Below are 27549 nucleotides of genomic sequence, written 5' to 3' on the forward strand. Positions count from 1 at the left end.
CACTTACCTCAATTTTTCTCTAATGGTCACATTCAGTTTCTGCAGATATAGCGAATTAACTTTCCTTTCTAGTAAGGATAAAAGAAGTGAAGCAAAGGACAAAAGGGCAGAAGGGTATGTACCAACTAATTTTTTAGAAGTCTAATTCACTGATCTCCGCTTATATCTTCTTGCCAAGAACTGCGCCACATAAGATGACCTCTAGTGAGGTAGCAGAATGTAAATTTTTTATATTTACCTAAAGTCAGATTATGTTAGTGAAGAAGAAAAGGATGATGACATTAGGAAAGAAACTAGTAGTTGATTACACATAATTATCAGCCACATTGACAGAATTCTGTTTCCTCTATACTTGCACAACCCTTTAGAATTTTTTGAAAAACTGAAAGTATGTGTTTATAATGGGGACCACAGTGTATTTTCACTGTATATGGAATTCCAGGGTGATATTTTTTGTCTTTCAGGATCTTAATGATGCTCTATCACTATCTAGGGCCACACAATTTTGATATAATTCAGCAGTCACACAATTTGTTTCTCTGTAGATGGTGTGTCATTTTATGACTATTTTCAAAAGTTTTTTTCCTCTTTGTGTTTTTTAGTACTTTGTGATGTGCTTAGGTATGCTTGGTTGAAGTACACCAGGTCATCCAAAACAAACAAACAGATTTTCACTTCCCTTTTGCCAGGAAAACTTGTACAGTTTCTTAAAACACTCTTCATATTGTAAACCAAATAATAGTTATAAAGAAAAAAGAAATACTTTTTAGAAGTGAAAATTGTAAAATGTGAAGTGTTGTAGAAAAAAATATATCAATATATTTGTGTTGTTTTCCCCCATTTGCGTATTGGAAAGAACTTAGCAGACTCCACCAACATAAGGTTTTTATTTAAAGGTAAAGCATACAGTGCATTTAGGAGACAAGAATGCAGCCCTAGATTGAGTCTCAGTTATATCCCAGCCAAATTATTCAAGGCCATCTTGGCTCACAAAGGGCCAGACTGAATCTATTTGAATGGCCAAAACCCGTGCAAGGAAGCTAGGCTTCCAGAGAGTTCAGAGAAGCTCTCAGTAGGGATGCTCATAATTCCCTTTAGATAGGTAATAAAGACAGGCTTGTGAAACTACTTAGACAAATTGCAAAATACAAGTAAAACACAGGTGGAGATGGGTTACCAGGAGAGTTTCAGACCCTGAACAGAGCATGATAAATTTCATTCCTTATGTTGATCAAGAGTCAAAAAAAAAAAAAAAAAAACAGCCAAGTAGCCATCACTAGTGATATAAATGCTGTTTTACTAGTTCAGTTGTAAATCAATTCTATGTCTATGATATTTTTTTCAAAAATATATTTTTAAGTATTATATTCTTAACAAGTCGTATATAAACTAATATGCCCAATTTTTTTCTGAGATTATTTATACCAAAGGTAATCAATACTAACAGAATTGCATATGTCCTCTTAGACCCTTTATAATTATATATACACACATACGTTTTTACATACATTTTTCACATTTTATGTAATTATATATACAAGAATGTTTTATGCTTACATGAATGCCCATTGCAGTTAATTATATCATGTATAGAATTTTCATTTCATAAATACTTCATTTTTAAACTGATCTTTGAATTCTATAGTATGTCTAATGAAACATGTATATTTTTAAAATTAATTTTGAAAAAGCTACAAATACAATTCAGAGGGCAATTCAGAGGATCTTTTCAACAAATCAAACCGGAGTTATTCAATATTATGAGCAAAAAATAAACTTTAATCTATACTTCACACTATATAAAAAATGTACTGACAATAGGTCATAGACCTGAATGTAAAACCTAAAAAAAAAAGACTTGTATCCAGATTATATATATAAAAAAAGAAAACTAAATATTTAATTAATAAGAAGGTGGCAAGCTGAATGCAGAGGCTCATGGCAGTCATCCCAACACTGGGAGGCTGAGGAGAGATGATTGCTTGAGGCCAGGAGCTCAAGACCAGGCTGAGCAACATAGTGAGACTCCAGTCTCTACAAAAAAATTAGAATGCATGGTGGTGCATGCCTGTCACCCTACCTACCTGGGAGGCTCAGGCAGAAGGATAGCTGGAGCTCAGGAGTTAAAGGCTGCAGTAAGTCATTATGATGTCACTGTAATCCAGCATGGACAACAGGGTGAGACTCTGTCTCAAAGAAGAAGAAGGAGAAGGAGAAGGAAGAAGAGGAGGAAGAGGAAGAGGGAGAAGAAGAAGGAGGAGGAGGAGAAAAGAAGAAGAAGAGAAAAGAGGAGAAGAGAAGAGAAAGAAGAAAAAAGAAGAGAAAAGAAGAAATAAGGAGAAGGAAGAAGGAGAAGGAGGAGCAGGAGGAGGAGGAGAAGAAGAAGAAGGAGGAGGAGGAGGAGAAGGAGGAGGAGAAAAAGGAGAAGAAGGAGAAGGAGGAGGAGGAGAAGAAGAAGAAGGAGGAGGAAGAGGAGGAGATAAAGAAGATACAGTTTGGTAAGATGTTGTCCCCAAATATATATCTGGATGGAAAATAAACACATAAAAATATTCAACATCATTAGTCAGTAGAAAATAGCGAATTAAGACCATAATGACATATTACTTCCTGCCTATTTGAATACCTAAAATTAAAAGTACTGCCTATATCCAGTGTTGATGAAGATGTGGAGGAAATAGAGCTTTCATACATTCCTTGTAAGATACAACTGCTTTGGAAAACAGTTTTGCAGTTTATTAAAATGTTACTCACCTAGTATAAGATCTAGGCACTCTATTCCTCATTATTGATGCAAGATAAAAAAAAGGCATATGCCCATAAAATGATTTGAACATGAATGCCCATAGCAGCCTTATTTGTAATAGCCTCAAACTGGAAACAACAAATAAAAAAATAGATAAATCGTGATTGATTCATAGAATGATCTACTACCTCTGAAGAAAAAGAAATGCTCTATTATATGTACAATGCCAAGAATGGATTATCAAAATAATTATGGTGAATGAAATAAGCTCTAAAAAGTGTTTATTTTATATAATTTTATTCTTATAAGAAAGTGTATCACTGATTGCCTAGTGACAGGAGAATGGTACATGTGAGGAGGGATTCCAATGGGGAGGAGGGACAAAGAGACTTTATAGGATAAAGAGTGTATTCATTATGTTGATTGTGATGATAATTTCTGAACTGTAAACTATGTAAAAACTTGTTAAGTTGTATACTTTAAATATGCACAGTTTATTGTCTATCAAGTATTCATCAATAAAGCTGTTAAAATGATTATTTACTAATAAAAAATTAAATAATTTAAAATATGTGATTAATTTGGAACTAGTGAGAAAAGTAAAAACATAATGGATAATAAAATAGATAGGTAAAATTGAAAAAATAATTACATGTCAGTAATTATATGAGATTTAAAGATTCAGTTTCCTTACTAAAAGTGATTGCCAAATTAAATATAGGAACAATACTATGTTACTAATGTAATACCCACTTAAAATTTGAGCACACAATGAATTTGGAGGCAAATTTCTATTTAAACACTATTTTAAAAACGCCATTACTGTAGCTATACTAAGTTTAGACAAAATAAGCTTTTAGGCAACATGACTTAACTATATAAATGGCTTTTTTTTTAGGCAATATGACTTAACTCTATAAAAGGGACATTTCCCAAATTCAAAAGGGCTGATCTAACTGAGAGTTACCAATTTCTAAATACAATTTCAGTGTCAAAATACAGAGAGCAAAAATTAACATAACTAAAGAAATAGACAAATCCAAAAATATGTTGTCAGATCTTTAAAATACATTTCTATCAAGAATTGTGAAGGATGTGAGACTTTACAAGTCTCAGAAAGTGAAAATGAGATATCTGGATGAGAGACAAAAGACAGTTTACTACTGGCAGCAATAGCAGTTGCCAGTTTAATATTATTTCTGTTTTAGTTTTCCAAATCCCAGTTCTTACATGGTGACACAAAGGCCTTGTAATCCTGCAGACACGGAGGATTGCATAAAAGAGAGGAAACTAGGGCTGGGGGCACTCATATGTTTAATAAGGGGCAGTGAACCTGCTGGACCTTTGACATAGAGAGAAACAGTACCTTTATTATTATGGACAGTAAATAAGCCTCCTGTTTTATTCTAGAGAGACATACATCTTTATCTTCAACGGCTGTTCACTATACAGATATTCTTGAAAAGATGACCTAGAATATAGGCAATCATGGCCTTTGCTGAAAAAAAAAAAAATGAGAAATATGAGAGATTATGGTGATTTCTCTCTCAACAATCGCTCCGCAATCCATAACATGAAAATACAGAAGGAAGAGTAATATAGAAGTTTAGATCCACAAGATTAACAAATGTCACTGCATTTACATATATAGAAATACAACACACTTATTTTCAAAGGCACTTTGAACATTTACTGAAATAGACCACTTATTAGGTCATAAAGAAAGTCACAAAAATCTTCAAAGTATTGAATAATTCCAAATATGTTCTCTAACCAGAGTGGAACTAAGACAGTAATTGATAATAAAATTAGACCAAAAAATTCCCAACACTTTAGAAATTAAGCAAGAAACTATAAAAACGAACACAAACAAAAGAAAAAGTCCAATGTATAGAAGAATATATTTTTATTAAATGACACTGATGAAGCATATCAAAAAGACAAAATGCAGTTATACTAGTTTGAAATGAAACAATATAGCTTTTAATACAAATATCTGAATATTTCAGAAGATAAAAACTAGCATCTCATGTTCAGAACTTAAAAAGAAAAATAGACACAAAAAAAGAAATAAGCAAGTAATAAGGATAAAACAATTTTTGAAAAGTGAAAAAGAAAGAAGACCATGTGAGAGTTTTCTGAAAGCAACAATATAAAATAGTTTGTTTTTAAGATTAATACAAATAACAAGATACTAGCAAATTTAAATAATTTAAAAAGGGAGAAGGTTCAAATCGACATGATAATGGAACAGGGAACATTATTTCAGATATGACAAACATGAAAAATAAATGAAATTTTATTTATATAAATTTGGAAAAGATAATTCAATGCTAAATTTTTAGGATAAAACACCAAAATTAGTACAGGAATAAGTGGAAAATCTAAATCATACATGTATTTAAAAAGTATAGATATATCAAGCAAAAATTTTTAGAACCTCTATGTCTATAACTTTTACCTTTGAGTTATTTAAAAAAACTATTATTCAATGATAAATGTAAAAGAACAATTTTATATTCTAAAGGGGCATATATCAAAAGTCTCTACTAAAAGCAAACAAATACAACTAATCATATTTAATTGTGCAATATTAAAAATTTTCCCACAGTTGGGAATGAGACAGGAACACTTCTTAGCTTCATTCTTATTAAACATCATACTCTGTCTCCTATTCAGTTCATGGACTCAGGGCATAATATGGTACAAGAATTGAAAGAAAGAAAAAATTCTTATCAGAAACATAACTTTGTCATCAATAAATCTAAAAAAAACTACAGATAATAAATTTACTAAGTAAATTAAAAATATATAGGATATAAAGTTATTATAAAATAAATTTTCTTGATTCTAGCCCAAATTAAGAAGATAAAATTTTAAAATATTATTTCAAATAACATTAATTACATAAATTTTTTTGAAATTGATAATTTAGAAAAATGTGAATCCTCTATGAAAATATATTATCATTTTAAAATTTATAAAATTATAAAATGGAGAAATATTTTCCATTGTAGACTGCAAGATTTAATCCTCTACATGTCAATTTCCTCCAAATTGAAAGAGATTTTCAGTGCAATGCCAAAGAAAATCCCAGGGAAGCCTAATCTGGGGAAAAGTGGTAAAGGAGAGAATTTTACAAACTGATTTTAAAATGTATATGGTAATGCAGAAATTACCAACAATCGGGAAAATTATGAAGAAGACATTTATTGGAAATACACTAATAGATAAGAAGATTTCTAATAAATCAAGGCAGAATTAACCTGACTCCAACAAGAGCACAACGGAGAAAGAAAACTACAGGGCAGTATCTCTGATGAAAAAAGGTACAAAAATCCTCGAGTAAATACTAGCAAAGTAAACTCAAACACTTATTCAAAGATCATTCACTATAATCAAGTGCTATTAATCATAAGGATGCAGGGATGATTCCATGTATACCAATCTCTTAATGCAATATATCACATTACCAGAATGAAGAACAAAAACTAAGAATCATCTCAGTAGATACTGAAACAGCATTTGACAATATTTAGCAAAAGTTCATGATAAAAACTTGCAACAAATTAATGATAGAAGGAATGTAACTCAACATCATAAAGGCTACATATGACAAACCCTCATCTAACATCATGCACTATTAGAAAAAGTTGAAAACTTTTCTTCTAAGATTAGAAACAGAACAAGGGTGCTCACTTTTGTTACTTCAATTCAACATAATAGTGGAAATCCTAGACAGAGCAATTAGGCAAGAGAAAAAATAAAAGGCATCTAAATTGGAAAAGAAGACCAAAAATTCTCCCTTTTTGCATGTTAAATGATCGTATATATAGAAAACTCTGAAGACTTCATCAAAAACACAGTTAGAACTAATAAATTCAGTAAAAATGTAGCATGCAAAATCAACATAAAAAATTAGGGTCGGGTGCGGTGGCTCATGTCTGTAATCCCAGCGCTTTGGGAGGCTGAGGCGGGTGGATCACAAGGTCAGAAGATCGAGACCATCCTGGCTAATGTGGTAAAACCCTGTCTCTACCAAAAGTACAAAAAATTAGCTAGGCATGGTGGTGGACTCTGTAGTCCCAGCTACTCAGGAGGCTGAGGCAGGAGAATGGCATGAATCCAGAAAGCGGAGCTTGCAGTGAGCCAAGATTTTGCCACTCCACTCCAGCCTGGGCGACAGAGGGAGACTCTGTCTCAAAAAAAAAAAAAAAAAAAAAAAAAAAGGCGTATTGTTATACATGAAAAACAAACTATTTTTGAAAAGTATCATGAAAGGAAACCAAGAGAACAATCTCATTTACAATCATTACCAAAATAAAATAAAATATCTAGGAATAAATTTAACTAAAGAGATGAGAGATCTCTACACTTCAGGTTACAACATGGATGAAAGAAATTGAGGAAGACACAAATAAATGGAAAGGTATCCTATGTTATGGATTGGAACTCTTAATACTATAAAAATGTTCAATCTACTCAAAAAGAGCTAAAGAATCAATGTAATCTCTATCAAAATTGTAATGACAGTAAAAGATAACTAGAAATTAAATGAAAATTATAAAATTAGTATGAAACCACAAAAGACTCCAAATAGCCAAAATTATCTTAAGTAAAAAGAAGAAAGCTAGAGACATTGCACTTCCTGACTTCAAAGTATGCAATAAAGATATGGTAATTAAAACAGCATGGCATTGGTATAAAAACAGACACATAGCCCAATTCACACATTTCCAGCTAACTGATTTTCTACAAAGGTGCCAGGAACAAACAATAGAGAAATAAAAGTCTCTTCAAGAAATAGCACTGGGAAAACTGGGTATCCAACTGCAGAAGAATGAAATTAGACACATATCTCATTCGATCCACAAAAATTAATGGTCTGGGCAATTACTTTTTTTGATATGACCTCAAAAGCATAGGAAATGAAAGCAAAAATAGACTATAGAATTGCATCAAACTAAAAAGTTTCTGCACAGCAAATGAAACAATCAATAGAGTGAAGAGACAACAGAATGGAAAAAAAATTGCAAATAATACACCTGATAAGGGGATAATACCAAAATATATGAGAAATTCAAGCAATTCATACCAAGAAAACAACCAAATTTTCAAAATGGGCAAAAGATCTGAATAGACATTATTTAAAAGAAGACATAAAAATAGCTGACAGTCATATAACAAAATGCTCAACAACAAATTATCAAGAAAGTGCAAGCTAAAACCCTGATGAATTATTCACCTTACTCCTGTTAGAACAGCTGTTGTCAAATGAAAGGAATATTAAAAGAGTTGGCAGGGATGTGGACAGAAGGGAAGCCTTGCACATTGTTGTAGGAATATAGATTAATAAAGCCATTATGGAAAACATCATGAAGATTATTCAAAAATCTGTAAATAAAACTACCATATGATCAGCAATCCCACTTTTAGATATATTTCCAAAAGAATGGAAGTGAGTAGTATGATCCAAGAGATATATGAACTCTGATGTGCAGATATCTAAAACTGCAGTCAAGAAATATATTAGCAACATATATAAAACAAAATAGGCACATATTCTAAATATATTAAAAATTCTCAGACACTAATAAGAAAAAGACAGCCTAGTAGAAAAATAATGGGAAACTTCTTGAGTAGGTAATTTACAGTACTATGGAATCCAAATGACCAGTAAGCTCATTAGAAGGTGCTCAACCTTATTATCTAGGAAGGCAGAAATTAACCATAATGTGATAATACTGCATTTCTATTAGAAAGGCAAGAATTTTCAAAACTGACACAGTCATATGCTGGCAAGTATGTGAAAAGGCTTGATCTTTCATTCACCGCTTGTAAGAGTGTGAAAATCGGGGCCCTCACTTTTGAAATTCTTTCATTGTCTACTGGCATTGAGCATGCAACACCATATAAACCTGAATTTGCAGTCCTAAACTTATATTCTCAACATATATAACCAAACATTTATGTAAACCAAAAGATATATATATAAGAATATTAAACAACAGTAATTTTAGTAGGCAAAAGTTAAAATCCAATGAAATTGCCATCAGCATGAAAAACAAACAAGTAAATTGTGATGAAATTTCTTGTGGACTGTAGGAGCCAAGATGGCCGAATAGGAACAGCTCCAGTCTACAGCTCCCAGCGTGAGCGACACAGAAGACGGGTGATTTCTGCACTTCCATCTGAGGTACCGGGTTCATCTCACTAGGGAGTGCCAGACAGTGGGTGCAGGTCAGTGGGTGCGTGCACCGTGTACACGCCGAAGAAGGGTGAGGCATTGCCTCACTCGGGAAGCGCAAGGGATGAGGGAGTTCCCTTTCCTAGTCAAAGAAAGGGGTGACAGACAGCACCTGGATAATCGGGTCACTCCCACCCGAATACTGCACTTTTCCGACGGGCTTAAAAAACGGTGCACCAGGAGATTATATCCCGCACCTGGCTCAGAGGGTCCTACGCCCACAGAGTCTCACTGATTGCTAGCACAGCAGTCTGAGATCAAACTGCAAGTTGGCAGCGAGGCTGGGGGAGGGGTGCCCGCCATTGCCCAGGCTTGCTGAAGTAAACAAATCAGCTGGGAAGCTCGAACTGGCTGGAGCCCACCACAGCTCAAGGAGGCCTGCCTGCCTGCCTCTGTAGGCTCCACCTCTGGGGTCAGGGCACAGACAAACAAAAAGACAGCAGTAACCTCTGCAGACTTAAATGTCCCTGTCTGACAGCTTTGAAGAGAGCAGTGGTTCTCCCAGCATGCAGCTGGAGATCTGAGAATGAGCAGACTGCCTCCTCAAGTGGGTCCCTGACCCCTGACCCCTGAGCGGCCTAACTGGGAGGCACCCCCCAGCAGGGGCAGACTGACACCTCACACAGCCGGCCAGGTACTCCAACAGACCTGCAGCTGAGGGTCTTGTCTGTTAGAGGGAAAACTAACAAACAGAAAGGACATCCACACCAAAAACCCATCTGTACATCACCATCATCAAAGACCAAAAGTAGATAAAACCACAAAGATGGGGAAAAAACAGAGCAGAAAAACTAGAAACTCTAAAAAGCAGAGCACCTCTCCTCCTCCAAAGGAACGCAGTTCCTCACCAGCAACGGAACAAAGCTGGATGGAGAATGACTTTGACGAGCTGAGAGAAGAAGGCTTCAGACGATCAAATTACTCCGAGCTACGGGAGGATATTCAAACCAAAGGCAAAGAAGTTGAAAACTTTGAAAAAAATTTAGAAGAATGTATAACTAGAATAACCAATACAGAGAAGTGCTTAAAGGAGCTGATGGAGCTGAAAACCAAGGCTCGAGAACTTCGTGAAGAATGCAGAAGCCTCAGGAGCCAATGCGATCAAATGGAAGAAAGGGTATCAGCCCTGGAAGATGAAATGAATGAAATGAAGTGAGAAGGGAAGTTTAGAGAAAAAAGAATAAAAAGAAAAGAGCAAAGCCTCCAAGAAATATGGGACTATGTGAAAAGACAAAATCTATGTCTGATCGGTGTACCTGAAAGTGACAGGGAGAATGGAACCAAGTTGGAAAACACTCTGCATGATATTATCCAGGAGAACTTCCCCAATCTAGCAAGGCAGGCCAACATTCAGATTCAGGAAATACAGAGAACGCCACAAAGATACTCCTCGAGAACAGCAACTCCAAGACACATAATTGTCAGATTCACCAAAGTTGAAATGAAGGAAAAAATGTTAAGGGCAGCCAGAGAGAAAGGCCGGGTTACCCTCAAAGGGAAGCCCATCAGACTAACAGCAGATCTCTCAGCAGAAACTCTACAAGCCAGAAAAGAGTGGGGGCCAATATTCAACATTCTTAAAGAAAAGAATTTTCAACCCAGAATTTCATATCCAGCCAAATTAAGCTTCATAAGTGAAGGAGAAATAAAATACTTTACAGACAAGCAAATGCTGAGAGATTTTGTCACCACCAGGCCTGCCCTAAAAGAGCTCCTGAAGGAAGCGCTAAACATGGAAAGGCACAAATGGTACCAGCTGCTGCAAAATCATGCCAAAATGTAAAGACCATTGAGACTAGGAAGAGACTGCATCAACTAACGAGCAAAATAGCCAGCTAACATCATAATGACAGGATCAAATTCATATATAACAATATTAACTTTAAATGTAAATGGACTAAGTCGTCCAATTAAAAGACACAGACTGGCAAATTGGATAAAGACTCAAGACCCTTCAGTGTGCTGTATTCAGGAAGCCCATCTCATGTGCAGAGACACACATAGGCTCAAAATAAAAGGATGGAGGAAGATCTACCAAGCAAATGGAAAACAAAAAAAGGCAGGGGTTGCAATCCTAGTCTCTGATAAAACAGACTTTAAACCAACAAAGATCAAAAGAGACAAAGAAGGCCATTACATAATGGTAAAGGGATCAATTCAACAAGAAGAGCTAACTATCCTAAATATATATGCACCCAATACAGGAGCACCCAGATTCATAAAGCAAGTCCTGAGTGACCTACAAAGAGACTTAGACTCCCACACATTAATAATGGGAGACTTTAACACCCCACTGTCAACATTAGACAGATCAATGAGACAGGAAGTCAACAAAGATACCCAGGAATTGAACTCAGCTCTGCACCAAGCAGACCTAATACACATCTACAGAACTCTCCACCCCAAATCAACAGGATATACATTTTTTTCAGCACCACACCACACCTATTCCAAAATTGACCACATACTTGGAAGTAAAGCTCTCCTCAGTAAATGTAAAAGAACAGAAATTATAACAAACTATCTCTCAGATCACAGTGCAATCAAGCTAGAACTCAGGATTAAGAATCTCACTCAAAACCGCTCAACTACATGGAAACTGAACAACTTGCTCCTGAATGACTACTGGGTACATAACAAAATGAAGGCAGAAATAAAGATGTTCTTTGAAACCAATGAGAACCAAGACACAACATACCAGAATCACTGGGATGCATTCAAAGCAGTGTGTAGAGGGAAATTTATAGCACTAAATGCCCACAAGAGAAAGCAGGAAAGTCCAAAATTGACACCCTAGCATCACAATTAAAAGAACTAGAAAAGCAAGAGCAAACACATTCAAAAGCTAGCAGAAGGCAAGAAATAACTAAAATCAGAGCAGAACTGAAGGAAATAGAGACACAAAAAACCCTTCACAAAATTAATGAATCCAGGAGCTGGTTTTTTGAAAGGATCAACAAAATTGATAGACCGCTAGCAAGATTAATAAAGAAAAAAAGAGAGAAGAATCAAATAGATGCAATAAAAAATGATAAAGGGGATATCACCACCGATCGCACAGAAATACAAACTACCATCAGAGAATACTACAAACACTTCTACGCAAATAAACTAGAAAATCTAGAAGAAATGGATAAATTCCTCGACACATACACTCTCCCAAGACTAAACCAGGAAGAAGTTGAATCTCTGAATAGACCAATAACAGGAGCTGAAATTGTGGCAATAATCAATAGCTTACCAACCAAAAAGCGTCCAGGACCAGATGGATTCACAACTGAATTCTACCAGAGGTACAAGGGGGAACTGGTACCATTCCTTCTGAAACTATTCGAATCAATAGAAAAAGAGGGAATCCTCCCTAACTCATTTTATGAGGCCAACATCATCCTGATAACAAAGCTGGGCAGAGACACAAACAAAAAAGAGAATTTTAGACCAATATCCTTGATGAACATTGATGCAAAAATCCTCAATAAAATACTGGCCAACCGAATCCAGCAGCACATCAAAAAGCTTATCCACCATGATCAAGTGGGCTTCATCCCTGGGATGCAAGGCTGGTTCAATATACGCAAATCAATAAATGTAATCCAGCATATAAACAGAACCAAAGGCAAAAACCACATGATTATCTCAATAGATTCAGAAAAGGCCTTTGACAAAATTCAACAACCCTTCATGCTAAAAACTCTCAATAAATTAGGTATTGATGGGATGTATCTCAAAATAATAAGAGTTATCTATGACAAGCCCACAGCCAATATCATACTGAATGGGCAAAAACTGGAAGCATTCCCTTTGAAAACTGGCACAAGACAGGGATGCCCTCTCTCACCACTCCTATTCAACATAGTGTTGGAAGTTCTGGCCAGGGCAATTAGGCAAGAGAAGGAAATAAAGAGTATTCAATTAGGAAAAGAGGAAGCCAAATTGTCCCTGTTTGCAGACGACATGATTGTATATCTAGAAAACCCCATCGTCTCAGCCCAAAATCTCCTTAAGCTGATAAGCAACTTCAGCAAAGTCTCAGGATACAAAATCAATGTAGAAAAATCACAAGCATTCTTATACACCAATAACAGACAAACCGAGAGCCAAATCATGAGTGAACTCCCATTCACAATTGCTTCAAAGAGAATAAAATACCTAGGAATCCAACTTACAAGGGATGTGAAGGACCTCTTCAAGGAGAACTACAAACCACTGCTCAAGGAAATAAAAGAAGATACAAACAAATGGAAGAACATTCCATGCTCATGGGTAGGAAGAATCAATATCGTGAAAATGGCCATACTGCCCAAGGTAATTTACAGATTCAATGCCATCCCCATCAAGTTACCAATGACTTTCTTCACAGAATTGGAAAAAACTACTTTAAAGTTCATATGGAACCAAAAAAGAGCCCGCATCGCCAAGTCAATCCTAAGCCAAAAGAACAAAGCTGGAGGCATCACACTACCTGACTTCAAACTATACTACAAGGCTACAGTAACCAAAACAGCATGGTACTGGTACCAAAACAGAGATATAGACCAATGGAACAGAACAGAGCCCTCAGAAATAATGCCGCATATCTACAACTATCTGATCTTTGACAAACCTGACAAAAACAAGAAATGGGGAAAGGATTCCCTATTTAATAAATGGTGCTGGGAAAACTGGCTAGCCATATGGAGAAAGCTGAAACTGGATCCCTTCCTTACACCTTATACAAAAATCAATTCAAGATGGATTAAAGACTTAAACATTAGACCTAAAACCATAAAAACCCTAGAAGAAAACCTAGGCATTACCATTCAGGACATAGGCATGGGCAAGGACTTCATGTCTAAAACACCAAAAGCAATGGCAACAAAAGCCAAAATTGACAAATGGGATCTAATGAAACTAAAGAGCTTCTGCACAGCAAAAGAAACTACCGTCAGAGTGAACAGGCAACCTACAGAATGGGAGAAAATTTTCGCAACCTACTCATCTGACAAAGGGCTAATATCGAGAATCTACAATGAACTCAAACAAATTTACAAGAAAAAAACAAACAACCCCATCAAAAAGTGGGCAAAGGACATGAACAGACACTTCTCAAAAGAAGACATTTATGCAGCCAAAAAACACATGAAAAAATGCTCACCATCATTGGCCATCAGAGAAATGCAAATCAAAACCACAATGAGATACCATCTCACACCAGTTAGAATGGCAATCATTCAAAAGTCAGGAAACAACAGGTGCTGGAGAGGATGTGGAGAAATAGGAACACTTTTACACTGTTGGTGGGACTGTAAACTAGTTCAACCATTGTGGAAGTCAGTGTGGCGATTCCTCAGGGATCTAGAACTAGAAATTCCATTTGACCCAGCCATCCCATTACTGGGTATATACCCAAAGGACTATAAATCATGCTGCTATAAAGACACATGCACACGTATGTTTATTGCGGCATTATTCACAATAGCAAAGACTTGGAACCAATCGAAATGTCCAACAACGATAGACTGGATTTAGAAAATATGGCACATATACACCATGGAATACTATGCAGCCATAAAAAATGATGAGTTCATGTCCTTTGTAGGGACATGGATGAAATTGGAAATCATCATTCTCAGTAAACTATCTCAAGAACAAAAAACGAAACACCGCATATTCTCACTCATAGGTGGGAATTGAACAATGAGAACACATGGACACAGGAAGGGGAACATCACACTCTGGGGACTGTTGTGGGTTGGGAGGAGGGGGGAGGGATTGCATTGGGAGATATACCTAATGTTAGATGACGAGTTAGTGGGTGCAGCCCACCAGCGTGGCACATGTATACATATGTAACTAACCTGCACATTGTGCACATGTACCCTAAAACTTAAAGTATAATAGTAATAAATAAATAAATAAATAAATAAATAAAAGAAATTTCTTGTAATGAATAGTGATAATCAAAAATATAAACTTGTGATTCATGAATGAAATTCAAAGCATAGTGTTAAACAAAGAAAATCAGAGGTCAAATAATCTATTCTCTGTTATTGCATCTATAAGATTTCATATACATAAAAAATATCTTTTGGTTTAGAAATCACGATGGCAGTTTCCTTCGTAAATTACTGTTACATTGTGACCTAGAACGCATGGGGGGAACGTCTGCATTTCTGGTAATATCTTACTTCCTCTTACAAGTAATGCATGGTTGCTCATCATTCTTTGTTCTTACGGTTTGTGTTTTTTATGTGTGTTATCCTTTAATAAAATGTTTAGTGGAAAATCAATTGTATGTCTACAGGTAACAGTATAAATATTTAGAAAATATGATTTATGGACACTGATTTGAGAAATCTAGGATAAACTTCAGGTTACATTTCTAATGCAAGTTATACAAACCTTGTTTGAAGAAAATAATAAATATTTTTAAGAGAAAAACAGTTAAAAATACTCAAATAAATGGAACACTAGACCATGCTAATTCACATAAAGATTTATATCAAGTAAAATGTAATGACAGAATCAATATGATTCCTGTTAAATCTCAAGACTTTTTTGCTAAAAATTAAAACTTCATTTACATATATATTTGTATTAAAATATAGCTCATAAGAGAAGCCATAATATAAAAAATTACTACATTAAAATTCGGAAATTTTATTTATCAAAAGATACCATAAATCATATTGAAAATCACCATGAATTGACAGAATATAATTGTGACATTAAAATAACTCTTAGAAATAGGTAACTAAAATGATTAAACAACAAATTTAAGGGGGAAAATGTGTGAACAACACTATTACACTGAAATCTTGAAATTACCTTTTCTGTGTGTCAAAAGAGTTGAATATAAACAATTTCATATGGTTCAACTTAAATAACTGTAACTTCACAAGAAAAGTCTTAAATGTTTATTAGAGGTCAGGAATAAATAGTTGGAAATATGATACCATTTTATATCTGTGATACTGGTCAAAAAATAAAAATAAATTTAAAAACTGACAAGTTCTAGTGCTGATGAGGATGTAAAACACCATTTTATAAGATATATTTTAGGATCCACTTCAAAATCCTCTTAACTTTATCCATGGCTTGCCTTTGGCCTCTTGCACTGGTTAACCATTTTCTGTGAAATCTAGCATGTCTTGGGCTCAGACAAATTTTAACTTGGCTCAACTCCAAACAAGCTGCCCTGTTTACAATCTCCTGCCTCAGAATACGCTATTGACACTGAATGACATAATGCCATGGGCTCTACCGGGTACCCCGTATGCACAACCCACAGACAGAGTGGAGGTCACATACAATGGGATAAATTTTAACCAATGGTAGAATGGAGCCAGTGGATAATTCTTCCTCGCAAATCCGTATATATTTATCAATACAGCCTTTTCAAATATTGTCTTGTTAGATCAAGCTATCACTTAAACTTTACACCAAAGCATGATCATCAACTTTGTATAGGACCTCTCTAACTCCTATTTCATTCACTTCTGTGTCCCTGGGAGTATGCTGTTATATGAAGTAATACCAAATACACTATTCCTTCAAGCTCTGATTTATGGAGATGTGATGGTAAGGAAAAAAAAAAAGAACACTAAGAGTTTGCTGGCAAGTTGAAAATAATAAATTTAAATAACAATTTTTCTGTGGTGTAGCATATACTATATAGGCAAATTAGATTATATTGCTCTGATGTAATAATACAGAAGAGTAAAAATGAAAAAACAATAGCTAAAGCAATAAAGTGAATAAATCTTAGAAACAATGCATTTAGTATAAATTTGGGCTTGCAGAAGAATACCCCCAAAATGATACTATCAGTAAATATCCAAAGACATGCAAAAGCAAAAACATAATTTGTATGGATACCTATGTTTTTTATTAAAACATAAAAGTGACATGAGAAAAAATTTATCCCTAAATAGGAAGGGCAGAAATAGGATTAGGAAATTAATGAAATCAGAGGAATTAACAATAAAGATGGTATATCTTGGAACTTAAATCTGGTGTTGTGCACACATTTGCATTTTATAAATATGTTTTATGGCTTTTGTATATTAAGTATTATTTTATAATCACTTAGTATTCAATAAGACATTTTGAAAATTTTCATTCTATCTTTAGTTTATAGCTACCATTATTATAAGCATCAGTTTTATAAAATATAAGATTATCAGATAACCTGCTAGATTCCAATTAGGTTTTCATTAATGTTAAAATAAAATTCTATAGGATTCATAAAAATAAGGTCATTCAAATTAATTAAAAACTGTCTACTTTTGATACAAAACATTACCTTATTATGAGTACAATAATTCTTAATGATGATTAAAAATTGAAATACAAGGCTTAGATAAATTTTAGAACAAAAAAGAAATTGCATGTTGATAAAGCTGATAAGTTTGATAGGTAAGACCTTGTGATATATGGAAACTATACAAGAAAATGTTTTTAGGAGTGAAAATGTTGTGAATATTGGTCAAGAAAGCATGTTATCGTTCAACAAATAGATAGTTAATCGTACTTTTTTCACAGATTATCATACCCAATACTTTAAATGTTGATGTCTCCTATACAGTTTTCTGAAACGATGAGATGCACAATTTTACCAACCAATAAATTTTTTTTAAAAACAAACTGAATTAAAAATATATTTCTTTTTTATTTAGTGGTGATATCTTTAGCGTGACAAAATACTTTAGGCATGAATCAAAAATATTTAATTATAGACAAACACAATTATTCAGTAATATATTTTGATTTATAAAGTTTAATCTAGATCTAAACAATTAAAGGTAACAAATATAACTCATAATGTTATTCCAGTCCTGGAAAATATTTTTTAATTTTAAAAATTACAAAAGGTGAAAAATGAGCATTCCCCAAAAGTGGTACAATCGCTTCTATTTTCAAATAAAAATACTCAAACACCAGGCTGGCTTTTGCTTTATTATTAGGCAAAACTTTTAGATGAGAAATAGTCTGATTTGCTGTGTTTTACACATCACAGTAAAATTTATTTACAAATAAATTTTTTCTCTTGTCACTTTTATGTTTTAATAAAAAACATAGGTATCCATAGAAATTGTGTTTTCGCTTTTGCATGCCTTTGAATATTTACTGATAGTATCATTTTGGGGGTATTCTTCTGCAAGTCCAAATTTATACCAAATACATTGTTTCTAAGATTTATTCACTTTGTTGCTTTAGCTATTGTTTTTTCATTTTTACTGTTCTGTATTATTACATCAGAGCAATATAATCTAATTTGCCTATATAGTATATGCTACACTGAAGAAAAATTGTTACTTAAATTGATTATTTTCAAGTTGCCAGCAAACTCTTAGCGTTCTTTTTTTTTTTCCTTACCATCGTATCTCCATAAATCAGAGCTTGAAGGAATAGTGTATTTGGTATTACTTCATATAACAGCATAATCCCAGGGACACAGAAGTGAAAGAAATAGGAGTTAGAGAGGTCCTATACAATGTTGATGACCATGCTTTGGTTTTTATGGCTGGCTCAATGAAAAACATTTTGTGAACTCTTTATCATGTAGTGTTTTATTAACTCAAATTTTAGCTTTATCTTGAAATAGATATGATTTTCTATTAAAAGTTAGACTGAGAAATCAATGTATTTCATATAGGCCACAAAGCAATCATTAAATTGAAACCTATCTGTCTTTCATTTTATTCTGATGTCTTAAAGTGACATTATTTTATCAATTTATTTTCTTTTCTTTTATCAATTTTAGTTAATATTTCCCCTTTGACTACTTTTCATTTCTGTCTTTGGAATTTTATCAGGATTAGTTTGCTATTCTTTCTGTCTTTATTTCAACTAAGTTTTAGGATAGTTTTGGACTATTACTCTAAATAACACTTGAAAAAAAACACAGCACTATAATACAACAAAGCAAAATATATCTCAATAAAGATTTCTATGTTCCCTTGATACTATTCATCTTTTCAAAACAACATTCTACTGAGAACTCATTCTCTTAAGGGAGTAATTCTAAATAATTTCTGCTACTCACAAGCCAAATTCCAATATTTTATTTTACAGCAACAAATAAGGTTACAAAAAGTCTAAACCAACTTGGATCAGCGAATAAACTACTGTGATGTGTAAAACACAGCAAACCAGACTATTTCTCATCTAAAAGTTTTGCCTAATAATAAAGCAAAAGACAGCCTAGTGTTTGAGTATTTTTATCTAAAATAGAAGCGATTGTACCACTTTTGGGGAATGCTCATTTTTCACCTTTTGTAAATCAGAAATAAAAATGAACAAGATTAACCTTCTGTGTTTTATACTTTCTTATAAATTTAATCTTAATGAGGTTATTTTCTTGTATATTAATGATATATGGATATGCATGAAGATGTATGATTAGAATACAAAGACTATAGAGATCATAAAATATATGTCACACATATATTACACATGAATATGAACATTAATCAAGAAAAACTCAATTGTCCCAAGTGTCACAGGTATCTCTAGACCTACTTTGCTACTTCTCTATTCCTCTTCTCATTCATCCTTCAACTCTCTACATCTTATTCACTGTATCATAAAATCTATTATTTATTGCATTTATTTGGAATTCATGATTGAACAAGACACAGTCTTATGTTCTTTTGGGGAATATACAGCCTAGTGGAAATAAAAATGTTAATATTAAATAATAATATGACAGTGATTAGTAAAAGTAATAAGGTAAAACATTGTGATAATTAGGGAGGGGCAGACAGTTGGGAAACCTTAAACAACTGTGCAGAGAAGGATTTTCTCAGAGCTGAGACATGAATGATGATAGGAGAAAACTTACAGGCCAGGCGCAGTGGCTCACGCCTGTAATCCCAACATTTGGGAGGCCAAGGCAGGCGGAGCACTTGAGGTCAGGAGTTCGAAACCAGCCTAGCTAACATGGTAAAACCCCGTCACTACTAAAAATACAAAAATTATCTGTGCGTGGTAGCACACTCCTGTAATCTCAGCTACTTGAGAGGCTGAGGCAGGAGAATCGCTTAAACCCAGGAGGCGAAGTTCGCATTGAACCAAGTTTGTGCCACTGCACTCCAGCCTGGATGACAGAGCGAGACTCCATCTCAAAAATAATAATAATAATAATAAATAATAATAATTATTAGAGGTGTAAATTTAGGTGGAAATACTTTAGTCAGGGAACAAACAGACTAGTGCAGCTATTTAAGAATGGTGAAAGAGGATATTAATAAAATGTGAACTTAGCATTTCAGTGAGAAATCTGGCCATCTAAGTCTGACAGGATGAGTTGGCATCAATCTTTTTGCCTTATGAAAAAATAGAGCAATCATGTAGGCTTTGTTTAAAATGATAGTTGTAGATATGATTGATTGGATCAAATTCAGGCCACATTTTGGAAGTGAAAAATAAAGAACTTTTTGCAACTTTAAACACATGAAGTTAGGAAGTAAAGGGCCACAAACTCACTTCCAAGATAGCTCCGCAGCTGCTGCAGCTTGCTATGGGGAAATAGGCACTAACGCAGAGCTCTGCTCACTAGTTCCTTTACCAGGGTTATATGCAGCTTTCTGAGCAGCTGGCATCCAAGCTGAGAATGCCCCCTATACTATACACTAGGTCATTCGAATGCTGACAAAATCTACCATCTTCATGCATCTTTGATGAACTATGTCAAGTAGCAGGGCAATAGAAAGCCTTTAAGGATGAGCAATCCACAGTTTGTCCATGTGATAAAAAGAGGCTGAGTGACTCCATGTTCCCTGACATCCATGTTGCACCGAAAACCCTTCTCTGTTAATGTCTCAATATTCCATAGGATACACAAGAAAGGAATACAATGAAAATGTCTTATGGCTTGAGGACTGACCAAGTGGGTTGGTTAACTGAGATGGGGAATCTAGAAGGATTGTGATCTTTGTGAGGAGAATTCTATAATTATTTCACTCTTTCTAAACTATTTTAAGGCTCAAAACAACCCCATAAATGGTCTAGTTACTCCCCTCATTGTGAAAGGCTTTTGAATATGGCCAAAAAACATGAAATGACAACTGATCCAAGGGTATAGAGTAAGTTAGCTCAGTAACTAAGTCTAGGGTGTAGACGTCCTGGTTCTCAGTTCAGGAGTCTCCCATTGACTGCACAATGCATTTAGTTTACCATTTATCGGCCCAGAAAATATATGAGTTAATAAGTTCTTAGAAGCTGACTTCCTGGAAAACACCATGGGATGCCTTTCTTGTGTACACTTATGTTTAATTCAAATCTCAAACTGCCCTTGGAATGTAAATAAATGTGTTCTTCTCAGGTTAAGTGGTAACTTTCTGGCAGAGAATAATTTAAAATGTAAGCAGTTTTATTAGTCATTATGCACAGTGTGACACACAGATACAATCGTCTGAGTATTAACAGTTCATCTTTTCTCGAAGTAGAAAAAAATACCTCCACATTCTAGGGATCATAGAGCAAAATGAAACATAACTGGAGTTCAGAGTCAATTAATTTTACCTTGGCTCAGTACCAATTTAGCCATTAAAACCCACACATGCATTCAACGCCTCTGAGCCTCAGTTTCCTTTTCATGAATTATGACTATGGTAAAGGAGGGTTATTATAAAAATTAAAGAATATAGCATCTAAGAAAATGTCAGAGATTATGTTCTCATTAAATGTTCTATTTGAATAATACTAAAATATAAGGTGACAGGTACTTTAATTCAAAAGGGGGATGTTTCTTGAAGAAACCTTGAAATGCCACCTTTTGAAATCTTTTCATGCATGACTCCTACAACTCCTCATATAGGTATCATTACATACATTTTTAGAAATGTGATTATTCATATTTGAATAACTGTGAGGAAGTATAAAAAGTGTAAGAGATGTTAGAGAATACTTTTAATGAATGTTCAGCACAGGTTTCCTTGGGGAAAATTTAATCATTAAAACTTCCCAAGTATTTTATTATCATCTCATGAAATTCCCTGAATAACCATATCCCTTGTTAATTCACTAATTTATTCCGGGGCTGATCCTACTGACTAATGTCTCTAGGTGTTTTCAACTGAGCAGCAATACAATCAATTACAGAGCTCCTTTTGACCATTTAATATTTCTATTTTCTTATATTGATTATTAATATTGGGAAGGCACATCTTATACAGAAAACATTTCCACTGAGTGGACCACTAGTTAAAAGTTAATGTGGAAATAAGAGTTTCTGCTATTAAATCAATACTGAGTGTGTGGTTAGATGAAGGAGCTCTATTTCTGGAAAAATCTATATCAGTTACTCTATTTACCTAGGAATGTAATTATAACTATAGAGCTTTCATATCTATGCCCCCAAATTTTCAATAGAGTTGACATGAGTTGTGCCTAAGATTAACAAATTATTGTTGAAAACAAAGAGGAAAGTTTGACAGTTTTGTTCTAGAATGCACTTTACACCACATAAATTAAAATATGAAAATGTATATAAAATATTGTCAAATACATGAGAATGATAAAAAATTTAGTACATGTCATGGAACTTATGTTACTCGTTCAGTTATTCATTTATTAACTCATTTTACAACTATTTAACAGAAAATATTCTATTTGTAGATTTTTTTGACACTAAGTATATAATCACTTTTAAAAGGCAATGGAAAATTTTGAAAACTATTTATGACCGTGTAATCATACTAGCATAGTATTTTTTGTGGTCGAAAGATAAGTGGAGTCCTAATTAGAGTGGGGAGAAGATTGAATGATAAAAATATAGGCACAGTAAGATGAATGACTGTTTGAATAAGTTGGCTACATAAGATGAGTATAGGCACATATCAATGTTGCATAAGATGTGGAATAATTTAATTTTTCTTCTTTTCTTCTATTAAAAATAAACAAATCTTGAGCATGCAAACATATGAGAGAAGTAAAAATGTGCTAATAAGTTTTAGAAATAGAGGTGGAAAAAAGCAGCCAACAATGATGTTGCAAAAATAGGAGATGGTGATATTACATAAAAAATAAAATATCCTAAAGGAAAGATATCAAATAAATGCAGGTAAACACACAGGGAGCTATTGTAGTTGAGTAATAATTGTAGAAGGGTTTGAATTTTTTTAAAAAAAGATAAGGAAAAGACTTTTTTTTCTTTGATGTAGAACGCACTTCAACAAGTTTACAACCAAGAGAGTAGGGAAAAATGAATACAGAAAAATGATAATATTTGTGGTTATAGAACCTCAATCACAGAGGTAGATATTGGCCTTAAATTGTGTGGGAAACATGGGTTTTTATAAGGTCTGTGAAGGATATGAGGACGATGTTTACAAAAGTAACTATAATGGTGTATTACTAATTATTTTTATTTTAATTCATCCATTTGGAGGATTCTATTTCTTTCTTATACTGTCATTGTTTTGCAAAATGCAGAAAGAAGAAACACATAGAAATAATTACTTGCTCACCTGTATCCAATGATAATTATTGCTACTGAATGCATTCATACACATATAGACATTTTTAATTGATGATACATGCAATTTTTTAGACAGTGTAGATTTTATTTATAAGCAATTTTTTCTACAAATTTTAATATAGATTATTTTACTATCGGAGTAGATATTTTTCAAAAGGATGACTTTCATGGCTGTTTCATATGCTATTGAATTTATATTACATAATATATTGTTTCAATTTTCTCCAATTGGACTATGAACTGTTTTCAATGTTTACTCTTCAGTATAATTGTAAAATAGACAACTTTAAAAATCAATATGCATTTTAAAAATAAGTAATATTTATAAAATATAATTGCACATTTTAAATTGTATATATATCAAGTTAATTTGAATGTTTCAAAATTGTGTTTATTTTCAAAGACTATATTTCAAATTTCAAATTTTTTTCCAGAAAGGTAATACCAAATGATCAACTAAGTTCAGTATGAGATTTTTCAATTCCATTTAAAAGCAAAAACATAAATTAACTTGGAGTTTTTCCAACTTCTTGTGTTAATTGTTTTGTTTCCAATTATCTTTAGACTTTTTAATTCAGTTTCATGTGCTATATGTACTGTTTCTGTAAGAGAAATATCAGCTTGTACTTAGAACAGTTTTTCTGTTTTAGCCAAATTTTATGTAATTTGTAATGATTTGTGTGAACTGTTATCTTTATAGATTATAGTTAATGTTTGTTTACTGTTTATAAATAAATCTCCAAAAGATATTTTCTACCTTTTAATTTTGTTTTACAGAGATTATCAAAATTTATTTTTAATATTTAATTTTTTATTTCTTTATAGGTTATTCTCTTATTTCCTGTTTAGATTGACAATCATAATTCTATGCAAATAATACATCGTAATATGATTATATGGTTTACTATGTTGCCTTTTTCAGATCTAACTTTTTAGTTCCAACAGAGTTTTTTTTAGTGGTCCCAATTTTTTTTGTAATTTCAGCTTTTATTTTAGATACAGGTGGTGCACGTGTAGGATTGTTACATATTTTAACTAGGCCAGGTAGTTAGCATAGTAACCAATAGGTTACATTTTCAACTCATGCTCCCCTTCTTCCCCCCTCTAGTATTGTGCAATGCTGATTGTTCCCTGGTTTATGACACTGTGTGCTCAATGTTTAGCTCTCATGTATAGCGAGAACATGTGATTTTTGGTTTTCTGTTCTTGCATTAATATGCTTAAGATTATGACCTCCAGCTTCATCCATGTTGCTGCAAAGGACATTATTTCATTTTTTGTGGCTGTCTAGTATTCCATGGTGTATATGCATTACAGTTTCTTAATCCAGTCCAGCATTGGTAGACACCTGAGAGGATTCCATGTCTGCTATTTTGAATAGTGCTGCAATGAACATATTCATGCATGTGTCTTTATAAATGAATAATTTATACTCCTTTGGGTATATACCTGGTAATGAGATTACTGGGTCAAATGGTAGCTCTGCTTTGACAAAAATTGGCAAATGGAACCTAATTAAACTAAAGAGCTTCTGCACAGGAAAAGAAACCATCAACACAGTCAACAGACAACCTACAGAATGGTAGAAAATATTTGAAACTATGCATCCAACAAAGATCTAATATCCAGAGTCTATGAGGAGCTGAAACAATTTAACCAAATAAAATAACCCCATTTAAAAATGGGCAAAGGACATGAACAGACACTTATCAAAAGAAGACAGTCAACAAATATAAGAAAAATGCTCATCATCACTAATCATCAGAGAAATGCAAATCAAAATTACAATGAGATATTGTCCACAACAGTCTGAATTGCTATTATTAAAAAGTCAAAAAACACCAGATGCTAGCAATGCTACAGAGAAAAGGGAACACTTATACACTGTTGTTGGGAATGTAATTTCGCTCAGCCAATGTGGAGAATAGTTTGGAGATTTCTCAAAGAACTAATAGATTTTTAATAAAAATTCTGAACTTATGAGTTAACTTTAGAAATATATATTTAAAATAATTTATATATATTCATTTGTACACATACATCATTCTCAGATAAGTATTGTATTTCCCGTGATTAATCATATTAAACACTTTATATTACGGGGCTCTCTGTTATGCCCATATATGAGTTGCTTCCATGTTGATTTGATTCTTTTGACTTCCAAAAATATAAAGCTTTTTGTATATCCTTGTTATTTTTATTTCTCAAATTTCAATCTTTAAAAAAATTTGGTTTCAGATGTGACAGATGAAATTTAGTTACTTTTGGTTCAGCTTTGAAAACATTTTTAATACATTATCTTAATCAATACATTTGTTAGATATTGATATCTAAGATATGTAATTTTTCATTAAATAATATATACTTCTGAATTTACTCATAACATTTTATATAATTATGTATTATAATGTATTTCTTAAATAGCAATATCTATATCAACAAATTTGATATAAATGTTATGCATTTATAGATGCAATTAGTTCCTACACTTAAATTGCTGTCAATATATTTTTTACACTAAATGTGCTATTTTGAACATCTTTTTTACATTATGCTTGCTATCACTGCTTTATGTGACACCGTGATTGCTAAAGGTACTCTCCCCAAGATCCCTTCACCAGACATGTACACCAACCTGCTAGCCTCTGGGAGTGATGGCTACCAAAAGCTCACAGCTGATTACTCCTCTTGAGCGAATGACTGAATAGGAGCACCTTACCCAAAATGGTAGCTTGTGGTCACTGACTAACTGATGAAATGACAGGCTCAATTGCTTCAATTGGAGCCATCTCTGTGGTTGAACTTGTGCTTCAGATATTATAGAGGGAGGGGGCTAAATTTAGTCTCCAGCCAAGGGCCCATTCATGGTTAACTTTGTTACCCTACTCTCACCTGCTTCCTGTACTTCCAGTGTCTGGAAAACATTCTCTCAATCACTTTAACAAGAATGTCTCTCTCAGACTCTGGGGTGTCTCTAAGGAAGTTAACCTAAAATAGCTGGTACCAGGACTTAGTGCCTGGCATGCTGTATCAGTATTGTTGTTAACACCTTTACCCACAAGGAGGCAAACATATACAAGGGAAATGCTGAAGGCTGGGTTCTTACTCAGTTTAGTGTAAAGGGATTCGCATGTTGAAAGTTTATTAGGGGATATGTGGGATCAACAACTGTGGAATAGAGGAGAGGAGAAGAAAGAAATCTGAATTTTGCAGAAGGAAGAATTAGGCAGCAATAACAAACACCCCCTGTTGTAATCACTCCAAGGCATCTACTGACCGTTTGGGGATCTCTGAAAATGGGATAACCCATCAAAGTACTCCAAAGTTGGAGCCAAGAATGCTGGGCTATTGTATTAGTCTTCTCAAGCTGTCATAATAAAACTACACAGACTGGTTGGCTTAAACAAAAATTAATTTTCTTACAGTTGTGGAATCTTGAAAACCAAGATCGAGGTACCAGCAAAGTTCCTTTCTCCTGAGGCCTCTCCTGTTGGCTTGTAGATGGGCATCTTCTCACTGTGTCTTCACGTGGTCTTTATTCTGTGTGCATACATCACTTGTATCTTATTCTATTCTTATAAATACACCAGTCCTATTGGATTAGGGCCCAACCTTTATGATCTCATGTCACTGTTATTACCGTCTTAAAAGCCCTGTCTCCAGATACAGTTGCACTAGGAGTTAGATGTTCAGCAAATAGGCTTTGGGGGGAGATAGGGCACTATTAAGTCCATGCCAGCTGTTATATCTTAGCATTAATCAGTCAATCCATTTGGTTTGTCCTGGGAAGTGATAAAGCCTTTAGTCTGAATGACACTCTTTAGCTCAATTGGTTATTCCTTGAATTCATGAATATATAAATGGAGTGAAGAATCTTAGCAATTGGCAAAGTCCTCACATTGATTTATTTGCCCTTTAGAATATGATGTATTGTGGTAGGAAAATCCAAATAAAATAATTTTAGACTATGTTGTCACCATTGGGGTAGAAAATCAAAACCAAAATTATATCTCAGAGACAATGGCATATTAATGCCACCTTCAAAGACTTGTAAAGACACAAGAGAAGGATCATTCCTTGAGAATAACATTA

The 27549-nt window shown here is 33.8% G+C and overlaps 1 protein-coding gene across 1 annotated transcript; it reads left to right on the forward strand.

Moving 5' to 3' along the window:
• The first annotated feature begins 1922 nt into the window (after positions 1 to 1922).
• Positions 1923 to 27070, forward strand: LOC129059355 (uncharacterized). The gene is made up of 3 exons (XM_054555444.1): positions 1923 to 2498; positions 8852 to 8942; positions 26883 to 27070. Exons 1-3 carry the CDS (start codon positions 2167 to 2169, stop codon positions 26934 to 26936), a joined length of 477 nt encoding a protein of 158 aa, XP_054411419.1. The 5' UTR covers positions 1923 to 2166; the 3' UTR covers positions 26937 to 27070.
• Positions 27071 to 27549: the final 479 nt, after the last annotated feature.

This window comes from Pongo abelii, chromosome 4 (assembly GCF_028885655.2).
Source record: "Pongo abelii isolate AG06213 chromosome 4, NHGRI_mPonAbe1-v2.0_pri, whole genome shotgun sequence".
NCBI lineage: Eukaryota > Metazoa > Chordata > Mammalia > Primates > Hominidae > Pongo > Pongo abelii.

Bases quoted from the DNA above. Each gene is read 5' to 3' on its own strand.
- LOC129059355 (XM_054555444.1), top strand. From the start codon at position 2,167: ATGGACAACAGGGTGAGACTCTGTCTCAAAGAAGAAGAAGGAGAAGGA. The intron at 2,499-8,851 runs GTAAGATGTTGT...TGTGGACTGTAG, and splicing joins GATAAAGAAGATACAGTTTG to GAGCCAAGATGGCCGAATAG. The intron at 8,943-26,882 runs GTACCGGGTTCA...ATTTTCTTACAG, and splicing joins TTTCTGCACTTCCATCTGAG to TTGTGGAATCTTGAAAACCA.